This window comes from Clinocottus analis, unplaced genomic scaffold (genome assembly GCF_023055335.1).
Source record: "Clinocottus analis isolate CAN_PGR_092001 unplaced genomic scaffold, fCliAna1.0.p SCAF_16, whole genome shotgun sequence".
NCBI lineage: Eukaryota > Metazoa > Chordata > Actinopteri > Perciformes > Cottidae > Clinocottus > Clinocottus analis.
Window position 1 is genome coordinate 2,055,362 of NW_027175887.1, and position 14,905 is coordinate 2,070,266.

Below are 14,905 nucleotides of genomic sequence, written 5' to 3' on the forward strand. Positions count from 1 at the left end.
ATTTTCAGTGATTGCACGTCAATCAACCAGAAACCGCCTCACTGTCCACAAACCTCTGAACACAACCTCCAGGATGCTCTTTGCTCTCGATAGTTCGGGGCTGCAAAGTCACAATTAGGTCACTTTACACCTGTTACACAGTCACCCACTAAATAAAAGAAATAGTCAAAGTGTGTTGATACGTTGGGGCAATTCGCTCTCAAAAGGTTGTCGTGCTTTTTACGAATGAATCAAGATGAACAACAAAAGCATCCATTCTGCATCAGGAGGCAATCACAAGTCACAAAGCTGCTGTGCAAATGTCGGGGTATTATTTTCACTGATTTGATCACGTCCTAAATGTCGACGTCACCAATCAGTTTGCCTGGTCGCAGCTACTTGTTGAATATCAGAAGTGGTCACTAAAATGAAACGGCTGCTTTGGGGCCGAACATCCTCACAGACGATCACCGCCGGGCTCATCGGAGCCACAAGAAGCTCAGCTTTCCAAACGGAAAGCCAACTCATGCAACGCAGAGACCCCAGTGTGCAGAAATAACACATTTATACCACACGCAAATCAAAAACTGCATATTTCTTCCGTTAATCAATGCCGCACTTGAACAGTGAGGCAGTGTTCAGAGCGAGCGCCACGTGTTTCCAAAGGCACGTCGCAGCACAAATACCCGACTATTTATTGATTGGAATATCCCCGGAGAAGGGCATGAAGGACCAGTCATGATCAGTTCTACATCATCCCAGTGTCAGTCTGTCCTGACCGTACATGAGGTCAAACCCAAACGCAGCGCAGAACAGATGTCCTGCTGTTGATCGACGCCTCCTGAAGGACAACCCGCTGCTGGAGGGAAGCGTGCTTTGACTTAGCTCATCTTAGTTTGGTGAAAGCGAAAGGGACACACACCTGCACGGACATATTGACATCTGGCGGTCATAGGAGCGGTGGCTCATTTGCTTTCCATGAATTGTGACGCCGACGTATCATCTGTGTTGATGCGACCGCTTGAACAGTCAGTCAGACAACAGAAAGTCATTTTACAGGCAGAAAAACAAAAAGTCTTGTAGTTCCAACTGTGAAAAGTGACAACTTGCTGCTTTACTTTGTCAAACTGACAATAAACTGAGCAACTGTGGGGTTTTGAACTTTATTAGAGGTCAAAACCCATCAACACAGTCCTGTCACCACCCGATCACACGCCTCCCCCCAACTGCATGGAGCAATAAAGGATGAGTTAATTAGCTATTCAGTTCACATCAACACACACTCACACACACACACACACACACACACACACACACACCTGGTGTCATTTCTTCTATACAAAGCTTTACTTTGTGGTTCTTATCAATCAGCTTCCCCTGCCTTTGTGTGTGTGTGTGTGTGCGTGTGTGTGTGTGTGTGTGTGTGTGTGTGCCTGTGTGTGTGTGTGTGTGTGTGTGCGTGAGTACACGTGCGTTTTCAAGGAAAACAAACACACCCAGCTACATTCCAGCAGCGTTTTGCAGACGCACAGAGGTGGGCTTGTATAGGACTCGGCGGCTGCAGGATGTGTGAGTAGACAGCGGCGTAAGAACAGGTTTCCTCATCTGATTTATTATTATTATTATTGATTTATTACTCGTCACCAATATGTTACGTGATGAGAAAGTGTCGGAAGATCAAAAGTTGTTTCGTATGGCGTGCCGCGGGGGCAGGTGTGAGACTGGCTCGGTGCCGGAGATGTCAAAAACGGCTCTCGTGATGTCAAAAACAATTATCAACCAGTTTTGAAACTGCGCAACAGCAGCCGACGTGCCCAGACACGAGTCTGCGTTCACTGCTCAGTTCCCTGCAGCCCGACACGCAGCGCCGCGAGGCGACGGCCACCGCGCCGCTTTCCCTCTCGTTCTGCTCTCATATTCAGTTCAGACCTCATGGCTGCTGTTAGATGGAAACACATCCAGCGTTAAAATGTGCATTTGCATTTAAAGGTAGAGTGACAGTTTAAATGTTCTGTTTTTTATCCTTTGATTTATTTATTTCTTGACAGCACCAGTTATTTTTTTAATGTTTTATAAATGATATGCCGTTAAACTTACCTTCTCATTCATAAAGTAGTTAATATGCCACGGGTCGTATATTATAGAGAATGACGGGCTTCTGTGCTCGTTTATATCATTATTATATCTTTATTATTTTTAATACTAACAGTACTTTTTTAAAACTCAAATGTTACTACTTTTTACAACGCTAACGTGTAAAGCTAAGTTATTGTTTCATGCTAACATTTCTTTTCTTAATGCTAAAACATCTCTAATAAAATCATCGTTACTTGTGTGAGGTGGGATTTACCTTTCAGCCCGAGCGGCTTGTTGTGTGTTTTATTTGCTTGTGGGACACGATAGTCGCACGAGCTAACGCTAACGCTAACGCTAACGCTAACCCAGACTAAGTTTGAGTATTTTTAGGTCATTGATGCTGCGAGCTGGAATGTCATGTTCACGTCAGCTAGAGACAAAAGGTTTACTGTCACATATAAACACAAACAATAATCTGAATTTTATTTTTTTCCTAAATCCTGGACAAGTCCATTAATAAGATCCTGACATTGTGGCACTGTTTGTAAAGTGGAAACTCATGTGTGTTTATATTTTATATTCCCCACATCCCATTTACATCGGAGTCTTACTTTGAAATCTTGTTTCCACATTGTTAACAGTGACAGTATCCTATAAAGAGATGACACAGAGGTTGAGAGGGAGGCAGCTAAAAGCTAAAGCTAACAGATCTGAGCCACAGCCAAGCTGGTGTCAAAGCAGTAGCTCGCAAACAAGTGAATCATTGTGACTGGAAAAGTTAGCGAGCTATTAATACACTCCATCCTCAATAAATAGATCGTAACAGCGATTAGAAACCACCTGACGGGACAGTCGTGATGCTTTGTCTGCGTTCTACGACACTGAAGCAAAAGGTTTCCTGAGCGAGGGAGCAGGTTGCGCGTCAGAGGCAGCTGACGGCAACAGTTGTGTTGTTAGTGAACGACTTTCAGCCGCACGGTGGCTCAAGAGGTCAGCGCTTAAATGTTTTACACTCCAAGAAAATGTGAAGAATTCCTTGTCCCTGCCATGAAATGAAACCTGTTCCTCCTTATCGTCTTCTGCCGCCCGCGTAAGTGGACATTGATAATTATTATGAAGCCAGGACAGTTGGTATCTTATAATGACGTAATACAAGTGGAGAAAGGGGAAGCTGAATCGGTGTATTGAAGATGTGTGTGTGTGTGTGTGTGTGTGTGTGTGTGTGTGTGTGTGTGTGTGTGTGTGTGTGTGTGTGTGTGTGCGGGCTGCTGTCTACCGCAGCGTGTCAGCTAAAAGAGAAGAGATTGAAGAGAGATAGGAAAAGATTGAAAAGTCGTTCTGACTTCCTCCTCCGCTCACGTCACACGGGTTGATTTCACCACAGTGTTTCCTGCTGACTCGAGCTCAAACTGTGTGTGTGTGTGTGTGTGTGTGTGTGTGTGTGTGTTGGGTTGAACACAGATCTTGATTTAACACAAGCTCTTTTCTACACCGAAGTGCTTCTCCTACCAACCCACCAAACCCCTCCTCCTCCTCCTCCTCCTCACTGCGGCAGTCAGCTGTTGGCGCTCTGTGCATTATGAAACATGTCTCAGCGCGTCATGAGGTCTCGTTGACACCGAACTTCCTCGGCGAGAGAGAAACCCGAATACCGTCAAAGATAACGCGACAATGTACCATGTAACAGACGAGATAAGAACAGGAAACGCAGGGTGTTTAACCACCAGCCCGCTTCTTCAGCAGCTAAACGCTCTGCGAGGCTCATAAAAACATTTCCAGCGGTCCTGCTCCCCAGAGGATGTCCCACCATTTACACGACAGACCCTCACTCACCGTGATCAGCCCGGTGCTGAACTGAATCTTCCTATTTGGTGGTGGGGGTTCCTCTTCCTCAGGCAGACCCGGGATCTCGTGGCAGCTGGTCTCCGGCTGGTACGGCTCCTCCTCCTCCTCCTCTTCCTCCTCATCGTCCTCGTCGTCGAGCTGGCTGCCCCCGGAGTCCTCCTCCCCGAGCCCGCTGTACGCGCTGATATCCACCAGGTCGCCCTCCGAGTAATCCTCCTTCCTCGAGCCATCCTCATCGTTATCCTCCTCCTCGCTCCTCCTCTCGGAGTCCCCTCTTTTCTGCTCCTCCTCTGAGGAGGGAGAGGAACCCGGAGGCTCTTTCTCGCCATTTTCCAGTGAGGCATGGACCTCCGCCTGCACCAGCCTGGCTCTGGCCTCAGAGCCCCCGGCGGAGCCTTCTTGCTCATCGGCCTGCGGCGCTTGCTCCGGGTCAGCCACTGTACTTGAGCCCCTGGCTTCAGTCGCCGTCGGCCGGGCCTCCGACTCCGGCTTGACTGCGGGAGAAGAGGAGGAGGACGATGATGAGGAGGAGGAGGAATTGGGGAGCTGGTCTTCTGACTGTCCGAACCCTTCCATCTCCCTGCTGGCCATCGCTTCTCCCGTGCTCCTCTCTGCAGTCTCTTTCGGTTCTTCTTCTCCCTGAGTGCTCACGCCGCTTGCTGCCATCTCCACGTGGTCCTTCTTACCTGGAGAAGGCACCTTACCCTAAGAGAGAGAGAGAGAGAGAGAGAGAGAGAGAGAGAGAGAGAGAGAGAGAGAGAGAGAGAGAGAGAGAGAGAGAGAAGGAGAGAGAGAGAGAGAGAGAGAGAGAGAGAGACAAGCAGTGCGTTTACATGCTGGTATTAATTCGAATCTTGCTTTAGTCAGACTATGCTCTCTTTCGGGGCAACTGCTGTTATCCTAATAAACATGGCAGTGAATAAATCGAATCATTGGCCGAATGCATGTCATATCCGATACGATAGGTGGCGCTGTTTTCATTACATGTAGTGGTGATACAGCCATCTCCGCTTGACCTCTTCACTCTTCATAATGGAGAGAACCCCGCTAGCTTCGGTGGTTGTCGGGGAGCTAGCGCAGAGCAAACGGGGAACTAGCAGCAGCGCTAGCTGGCTACATCAGGGAGCTAGCAGAGACACCCACCGAAGGTACTATCGGCTCGTAACCCGACTTTTACGTTTGTTTGTTTCTGCCGGCCGTGACAACTTATCGTCTCTTTCGACTTCCGGGTCACGACCTGGGAGGGCGGGAGGGAGGAGGCGGCGGGATCTTGAGCATGCGCACAAACGCATTGTCCAGTTCCGATCCGATTCAGCGTTTACATGCAGCGTTATTCGAATTATCAATCGAATCGAATTGAGTTATCCAGGGGTGTTAATCGGATCGTAGTCGGACCGCAGTTATTCGAATAAAGGTGTTTACATGAACGGGATAATTCGATTTTAGTCGGACTAAGCCAGTAATTCGAATCCATGTAACCGCACTGAAGGAGAGATCGTCCAATCATTCAATACATTCATTCTTTTTCCTCCAAACCAGTTTCCCTTCACCTTTGTGATTTCCTGTATTGGAAAAAAACAAGGCAGTGAAGCAAAGTCTTCTCACCTTCCTTCCGGTGGCGTCCGTTCTGGCAGGAGGTTTGGGCTTTGGTGCCAGGGCCGGGCCTGAGCGGCGCTGCGGGGTTTGGGGAACGCTTTGCGGTTCGCTCTTCTCGAACACGGCACTGAGCTGGCTCACGGTGGGGCTGACGGCGTCGCCGGGCCCGACCGAAGCTGCGGCAGCGGTAAGAGTAGCGGGAGCCGGAAGAGGAGCCGGAGCCGGAAGGGGAGCCGGGGCCGGAGCCGGGGGGTCGTCCAGTCGGTCCAAAGCCTCGGTGGAGCCGTTAAAGCGCGCCACGACATCTAGGCGGCTGTCCTGGAAGCCCGATGCCCGCTCTTTCTTCAGCAAGATCCGGTTGCTGGCGGCTTGCTTCTCCTGGAGGAGACAACAGTGAGTCATGGTCTCGAGTCAGAATGAGAGCGCACAAGGAAGTAAACACGAATACCCTGCCGACCTGTTGAGTCCGCTGCTCGAAGATCCTCCTGGTCTCCTGGAGTTTGGAGAAGCCCCCGCCCTCGCCGCCCGGTTTCGAGTCGAAGCGGTTGACCCTCTCTGTGACGGTGGCGCCGAGCTTCAGCAGGGCACTGTGGTCGACGTTCTCGTTAAGGCTGGATGCCCTCGGCAGGGACAGTTTCACCGCCTGCTCTACTACACCTGCCGGTCACAGGGAAGTTCATTGGGGAGATTGTTAAGAGCAAAAAGAGAAAGTAGGAGAGGTTTGTTAAAGAATGCATTGGATTTCGGGGTATTAGTATTTGCTGTCCTCCCAGAGATCAACAGGTACTTTGCTGAGCCCAAGTCTATGATAACTAACAGATATGGTTACCAAAAGTACAAGAAGAACAGATCAAATTGTTCCTCAGTGGATATTAACTGCTGTACATTCATTGCACAATGTTATATTTCAAACACTCCTAATATGACACTAAAGAATGATGCAGCTAGTCAGCTGGAGCTCGCTAACTTTAGCTACTTCAGATAACGTTAGCTAGCTGCCGTCTCCGGCTGACTTTTTGATGTTCCCTGACTCATTTTAAAAATAAAAAACCTAAAAGGGTCTTAATAATGCGTTTAAGGGCTACAAACTGTGCTAAAAATGCTGACGCTAAAGCTAACAGTGATTAGCTTACCAATAGATAATCAATGTAGATGACATGGTAATATAAGAGGCAGCATTGTTCTTGCATTGCGGCGCAGAGCTGGTTAGTTCTGGTAATATAACGTAATGTCACAAACACATAACGTTGCAACCCCTGAAAAACATGCTGATAGCTAAAGATGCGCTAACTTTTAGCCTTGGAAGTGGTTACAAAGCAGGTAGTAAGCTAGTTAGCCAGACATGCTAACATTCACAGCTTACGTTCAAGCAGATCCATTTATTAATTAACTCCATGCATGTTTTTTATTTAGGGCTAAAAAAAAAAGACCTAAACTAACTTTTGAGATACTAAATGGTGTTTTCATCACAGCCAGTCGCACACTGCTTCAACATGTGGAAAAATCCCAAACATGACATGCCTGCCTTGCCTTGTTACAATTGCTAAGCTTTTCAGACAATTGGATTTGTTGTTCAGTTCAGTGAAGGGGTTTAGTGAGCGGTCAATTCCAAACATAGCTCCACCCAACTCCCACCTGACTCCAGGTCTAATCAGCCATAGCAATTGTAGACCTGTGTGGGTGTGTAGGGCCTTCAAAAACCTGGAGCAGGAAGGTTCAAACTGGAGATTACAGTCATAATGTAAGTGGTGGGTGACAAAATGGCAACGTTACAATTAAAGTAAACATTCGTCGTCATTGAGTTCTCCTCACGCTGTGGCTTGGACACAAATGCACCACGGGAGGTGAATTACCAATCATTTTGGCTCCTTCCTCCTCGTCGCCAGGCGACTGCATCTGCATGAACATGTTCTTGATGCGGTGAACGTTGGAGCCGTACTTCCGGCCCCTCCCGGTCGGGCGGGGCAGAGGAGCGGGCTTCGAGACGGGGCCGGCGCCTCCGTTGGCGGCGTTGTTGAGGTGGTCGGTGGCTTTCTTGAGCGCCGCCAGCCCGGCCTCGTAGGCGTTGCGGTGGGGCGAGGGACTCCGCAGGTTGGAGCTCCCGCTGCTGCCGGCGGGGGTCCCGTTGCCCCCCGTGGCGGTCGGGGGTTCGGTCTTCATCATTTTTGGTCAATCAGATGCCCGTCGGTGAACAGCAGGTCAGCGGGGACGAGGACGGCAGCATCCTGCAGCTGTTTGACATTCACCTCCTGAAGCACACAGAGACAGATCGATGGGTCATGCGGTTCATCCTCCTCAGTGACATCTAATCCCCCAGATGAGGAACCACCACACAAAGCTTTGAACCTCCTCCTTAGTCTGACGTGCAACCAACAAACCCAAAGTATTCTCTTCTTGATGATATGAAACTGAGTGATTGTTGGGGCGTTTTCACCAGATGAAAACTTTTGGAATCAATTTATTTGATAAGTGAATTATTTACGTTTTAGTCAAGAACATTGTCCACATTGAAAATGACTCTCAACTCTGATATGACTGCAGTTTGAACCAGGAACGTCGTGGTTGGCCACCTTAAAGGGCCACGCCACCAATTTTACACACAAAGGTCAGTTCACCTGTCACGAGGAGTACTACTGAGCAGTACATGTACAGTAATATGTCATCCCCAGAAATTCTTAATTGACTGACACTCAAAAGCTTTTGTTGACAAATCAATGACTTGATTTTATTGACAGATCTGTTAAAATGTTGTTCCTCCACAAAGAATCACACAAAAGCACCACGTTCAATCTTACGTCCATGAGACATGTGCTTATATGTTTCTTGGAAATAAGTGTTAAGTAATAAGTATTGGCAAAAAATAAAAGATGGCTGACGAAGACAAAAGCAACAGATTAGTTGACTAAGAGGGAGCAGCAGTATTAAGTATGATATACTCTGTGGCTCTTTGTCAACCTTCTCCACACTGTTGCCCGGTTATCTTGGATTTGGCTGCAGACTTGAAGAGAAAACCTGTTGGCAGCCTAAAACGAGACAAAGATCTCGTTGCGTTGCGCAACAGGAAATATAAAATGCCTCTGACGTTTGAATTTGGATCACTTTCATTCTGTAAGTGCCCCAACTTGGAGCTAAATCGCTAAAGTGGCCCTCTAAGTTTGTCATCGATAATCGAGCATCAGCGGAAAATGACCAATCCGAAAAGTGTTGCCAATGATGACATCGCTGTGTATTTCATAACACCCACATGGCGCTCCAGGAGCTGTCAAAGTAATCCAATTAAAGCGCTGACGCACTGTGACCTCGCCTCACGTGTTGCGCGCGCGCGCGAACGTGTGTGTGTGTGTGTGTGTGTGTCTTCAATGTTGCCACTCCGAATGCCAAACTTACTTTGTGACAAAGTCAGCTCATGAATACAGAGAGCCCTCCCGTGTGGTCCCCAGACATCAAGCTGTTTTCTCACCATCACAATCCTATTAACCGGCTGATTGCGTTGGCGTCCGTGCTGTCAGAGTAAAGCGTGATGTTTTCATCAGGCTTCATTTCTAGTTCTGCGTCGCACAACAACACCGGCAATGAGAGTGGTGCTGAATTGGTTATAAGCTCTGGCTATAAAAATCCCACAAACAAAATATGAAGAAAAAAAAAAGACAAAAACTCACTGACACTATGTCTGTATGTGGAGCTCTCAAAAAAAAGACACCTCATGATAATTTGATATTGGTTATAAGAAAAATCATGTTCCATCTCTCTCTGCGATAATTAACTGCATTTGATATCCACGTGGCTTTCACTGTTTTATGTCATGCCAGCAAGTTAGTGCTGAGCTTACAGAGCTCCAGAAAGCAAACTTAGCAGAAAGAAAGACCTCACAGGAATAATCCAACAATTTGGGAAACAAGGTTATTCGCCTTTTTTTTGCCATAGAGTCAGATGGACATCACTCTGTCACTGCTACAGCGCTGCATATGGGAAGATACAGCCAGCAACCACTTAGCTTAGCATAACAAAAAGCGGTAATACAGGGGAACAGTGCTTAGTCATTCGGCAAACGCCGTCTGGCTTTACCTCTCACCCGTTCTGGGACTGTGAATGTTGGTCTTGTCAGAGGCAGAAGTACTGAACTCAAACTATCCATTGTGAAGCGATTACTACATGACTACGGCACAGCCGTGTGAAGTACTGGAGCTTTCACTTCTAAAATAAAGCTGGATAATGTAACGAATAGCAATGCATTTTTGGAGTCCAACATAACTTGTAATATTTCTCTGTCGGGTATTTTAGTAGAACTACAATGTTTCCTCTCCAGTTGAAATGCAGAATAAGAAGTATACAGTTGCGATGCATAGTTTTTAAGCGCTCTGGGGCCTTTTGTAACTTATTTAATGGTACATATCTTCCCCTGGTGTTTCTTTCCAGTGGACCAACGTGTTTCTGGCCGTGAGAAGCCGTGAGCTGGGTGTGTGAAGCAGCTATGCTCGCGGCAGGTGAACCGCTCATGAACCACGAGACGACAGTTTGCATGAGCTGAAAGCAGCAACGCCGAAGTATCCGTCTCCTTTCTGAACAGCCATGTTATGAACATCCACTGCACTCGTGCTAATGACACGAGGACCTGGCTGTTTGCCACTTCATGAAGCGATTACTTAATCGAATGTGGACTGAGCCAAAGACGCCGTGGGCTTCGCGTGAAAATTCACAGCTGAGGTGTGAGGTTTCTGATCCGTGCCTCGTCTCAGAGTGTGTTTCTTTTGAGTCGACGCTCCTGGATGAGTGTACAACAAACACAATCTGAAGTAGTCCGGTCATGCTCAGTCTTGCCCTGTACTTTGTTTCCCTGAGTCTGAACAAGCCAAATACTGGAGTCGAATTTTCCACCCCGGATAGACCAGAGAGACCCGAATGAGGACGCCCCGCAACAGCTTTGTGTGATGTCATCACTAATTGATGGTGTCTTGAGTTGTTCATCATCGAGCCGCAATAAAGAATATCGCCCCTGAACAAGCCGGTACACAACAGTGAAACTTTCCATTAGCTTTTCAGGCCTGTGCTTGTGTTGGGACGAAAAGCCAGTGCAGTGCACGTTACACGCTTTGAGTCAGTGCAGCGTGGTTCGATATGAATCACTGCTGCAAGGATTTTTCTCGCTGATTGATCTGGCAATTATTTCCTCAATGAATAGTCTATAGTCCACAGCCATGCTAGCCGCTCTGTGGGGCTGTCCTTCTGCACAGCAGTGCTTTGAGCTAAATGTTAGCATTAGCTGTGGTTTACAGGAGACTTGATGGTGCTACCGGCAGCTAGCTAGCGGCGCACAGCAGAGAGCCTTAGCTTATGAGCTAAGTGTGCACGTGCGACCGGTTCAGATACGTAAACAGAGACAGAGAAGCCGGGACGCGACACCGTATCTTTACAAATGGTAGTTTGTTGCTATATTGATGCTCTGAATCCCGAATAGAACCTCAAACGTATCATGTGCATCCTCAGGGGAACATGCACCACATTTCTCTGCAATTCTTTGAACAGTTGTTGAGCCATTTATCTCGAGTCCATGAATGTCAAACACACGGTGAAAGTCAGGGGATCACCAACGCTATTTTGTCTAAAAAAGAATAAAAAAACAAGTCCAGCTAAATGATTTCTGTCATATGAGACGAAGCAAATTCTCACAATGTAGAAGATGAAACTAGAAAATCTATAATTTATCAAAATAGTTGACACATACATCTCCACTCCTTCATCGCAGGAGCGACTTTGCACCAAATATGCTGCAACATGCATCCGCACTGAGAGCGGATTAAAAACATGTCTGCTCATGTTGCTGTTTTGTGTGCTAGCTAGCTAGCTTTGCCATGGCAACGCGGACAGGCTGGATGTTGATGCTGCGTCGTCACCGAGTGAAACTGTCTTTGGGTCAGACTTCAATCACACAAAACCAAATGTTGTAGAAAACAGTGCTCACAGGCATTCTGGGGATCCGTGTGTGTTCCTGCCTGAGCCCACGCTGACTCCAGATGACACAGCTGACCACGATGGGACCAAAACACACACACACACACACACTGTGACCACGGCAGGTCTTGTGACGCCGTCTTGCCAAACATTCGATTCTGACACACTGATCATGTGAACTTATAAGCGAGCAAGTCCGATGTAAAGGGAAGAGCCTCATCAGACGCCTCTAGAAACACACAGAGGCCTTTTTATTTCCCCCGTCGCTGTAAAGACCGATCTGGTGGCTTCTGGTCTAACACACAAACCTGAAATGCACAACACAGACGAGCAAAATCTGTCTCCATCTGAGCAGATTTTATGTTAAACCTCCCCCTCCCGGGAAAGACTTCATCTGTCTGCTGCTACCCATAATCCTTTGCGGTTCAGGGGGTTTGCTTCCTGTCATTTGTTCAGGGTCCTCACTCCTTACTGCGCTCGGGTCGCCCCGTTTAAAGGTCATTGTAGGTCATTAGAGACACCTGAAGACACAGTGTGGAGTTACAGGATAGTTCACATTTTGCTTTTAAACCTGAGGCTGGACACGGCACTTTACAATTTGCTCCTCCTCACACACACACACACACACACACACACACACACACAGATGAAGACGGAAATGCCGTACAAGGTTGCAGGTTGCTCCCTGACAATCGACTCCAGGGACTCTGGGTTTCGATGTCTTACACCAAGGACACTGACGAGCGGACGGAAGGAAGCCGGGGATCGAACCGCTAACCTTGCGATTAAAAAAAGGACAAGCAACTCTACATGAAAACGCTAAAAACTGACGTTGGTCCATTAAAAGGATGCTATGCTTCTCCACTCTATTTTGTAATCAAAGTCAAAAATGTAGTGTGTTTACCGAGAGCTACCTCCCTCCTCCTCCTCCTCTTCCCACGAATGTTACACACACACACACTGTCTCAGTCAGGTCAACACAATCTAAAATAAAACCATCGCGGCCCATCCACTGCTCGCCTGCACCAATAATCCTCAGAGTATGGAGGTAAATGACTGTTGACTTGTAATCTATTGGGAGAAGCAGCCCCTCCCATCACATCACTAAATACAGGTTACACACACACACACACACACACACACACACACACACACACACACACACACACACACACACACACACAGCCGAGCAGTGTGTTTGCCGTGTGACAAGTGTTTGGGTGGTTTGTCTGGCAACAATGACCTTCATCACATACTGTAGGACTGGAGCTGTGTGTGTAGCACTGTGGCCGTGCGCGTGCATAGCGGACAGACTCTCGCTGCTGTGGATGCTGACACGGAATGTGCTCTCCCGTTCAGACCCGGGTTAATAATAATGGGTCCCTTAAGTCTCCGTGAACCGCACAACATATCTCGTCTGTGTGCGTCACGCGCGCCGTTCAACAGAAGCCACATTATGGACAAATTAACAATGAGTCCCGTCTATTCGCCCCACAATCCCTGCATCTGTCGAGGAGGACACTCCCGGGCCTGGCCTGCTGAAACAACGGTTTCTGGCAGGCACACACACACACACACACACACACACACACACACACACACACACACACACACACACAGTGTGTGTGCTCCTGCTCACAGTGTGTGCTCCTGCTGCTGCTGGCTCGAGAGAGGCGCTTTGTTGGCATACGCTGCTAGCGCCGAACTTCTTTTGAAAAACATAGTCTTTCTTGTGGCGTCGCTTCAGGAGCACTAAATGCAGCTTCGCCATGTAAAATGCTCCATCTGCTGCGAATCGCCACGCGACGCGGATTAATTCGGCGTGCGTTTCACACGCACATCCGCTTTCAAATACAGTAAAATGTCAACTATTTACAATGTCTTCCGTCAAAACTACACCTTATCGTGAGGCGCCGCGCGCTGTGCTCGCGCATTCAGATTCTACAGGAACTTGAATTAAAACAGGGTTTTTATGAACCCCTCCTGAGCCCGAAATTGCCAGAAGACGTCGGGGTATACTAATAATTATTGACTCGCATTATTTTAGGTGTTCACTTCCACATGTGAAAACAAGAGTTTAAAACAGCTAAATGTCTAAGGGAGTTCGGCGCGACGTTCTTTCTGAAAAAGAGACAGGCGCGCGCATTCCGGATGTGTTTTTTTCTGTGTTTTTCCCCCTGCTGTGAGTTATCACGCCGAACAAAAGCAGCACATACAGACAATATCGTGGAGCCGTTACAGTCGTGCCTGTGTTATAACGTGTCACCGGCCGGTTCAGGAGCCGGAGGCGGGCGGACGACGGGGCCCTGCTGGGTGTCTTGTCTGTCTGCTGCTCTGCGTCGCTTCCTTCCTGCAGCCTCTCGTCTTTTCACACACAAACTGCAGATTTGTTTTTGTTTTTTTGTTTCTCCGCCGCAGGTTAAAGCGCTCTAAAGCCGCGCGCCGTCATCCATACCTCGTTACTCCGGTTGGTCAGAAGCAGCAGCCCCGGTGCCCGTTAGGATCCGTAGGGGAGACTGTCCATTGTCCTGCTGCCGCTGCTGCTGCTGATTCCTCCTGCGAGAGAACAGACTGAATGCCAGCCTCCCTTCTGCTCCTCCCCCTCGCTCTCACCCCCCTTCTCCTTCCCCCTCCCATCATTTTCCTCCATCCTTCCCTCTCTCCCTCTCTCCTCTGCTACTCTTTTGCGTCCTTTCCCCTCATTCGGCCCCCCTCTTCCAATTTCTGTTTTTTCCCCCCTCCAGATCTCTTTCACTTCACACCCTCTCACCCTTTCCTTTCTCCCTTCCTCATTTTTTCTCCTTCCTTCTTTATAGTCTTTTCCTGGCACCCTTTTCCACCCCCGCTCCCTCCCTCCTCCTATTATAAGTAGCTCTCACCCTCAGTAGATGCAGATTGGCATCATTTTAACATGTTTACCGCAACAATTAATCCACTGACAGACGGCATTAGGTCACGTGCACAGACAGCCTATGACCTCATGTCACCGCATCACGTCCTCACTGCTTTGGACTGACTGGGTTACCTGATTCTGGTGGCTGAGGACAGGTCAGGTGTGTTGACGCTCAGAAAGTTTGACTGTCGACACGAGTATTCATTGAATTAGTGTTTACTGCCCTCAAGCGGTCACTGTGAGTAATGCGACACAGATTTAACTTCATGCTCATACACGTGCTCATAACGTTATTAATGCAATCAAACTATTTCAAATGCATATATATATATATATATATATATATATATATATATATATATATATATATATATATATACTGATTGTCATTATTTAGAAGTATCAATAATGGTATCAAGAGTCATGTCAGTGTTTAGGACATTTCCTTTTTCCTATTCACAGTTATGTGCAACTTTTACACAGCAACATCTTATTTGACATTTTTCTTTTAAACTTTAATTTTTAAGTGTAGTCATTTGTATGCTCTTTAGTGAAAATGATGAGCGA

General features: G+C 47.6%; 1 protein-coding gene across 1 annotated transcript in view; it reads right to left on the reverse strand.

The window, feature by feature from the left end:
• Positions 1–13,993, reverse strand: part of LOC137787171 (neurabin-2-like) — a 26,816-nt gene extending 12,823 nt beyond the window's left edge. The window contains exons 1-5 of the mRNA XM_068579462.1: positions 13,901–13,993; positions 7,350–7,745; positions 5,954–6,153; positions 5,506–5,874; positions 3,889–4,605 (exon numbers count right to left, since the gene is read on the reverse strand). Coding sequence (XP_068435563.1) covers positions 3,889–4,605; positions 5,506–5,874; positions 5,954–6,153; positions 7,350–7,659 — 1,596 coding nt within the window. The 5' untranslated portion in view covers positions 7,660–7,745; positions 13,901–13,993. The remainder of the gene's footprint in view (positions 1–3,888; positions 4,606–5,505; positions 5,875–5,953; positions 6,154–7,349; positions 7,746–13,900) is intronic.
• Between the last annotated feature and the right edge of the window lie 912 nt (positions 13,994–14,905).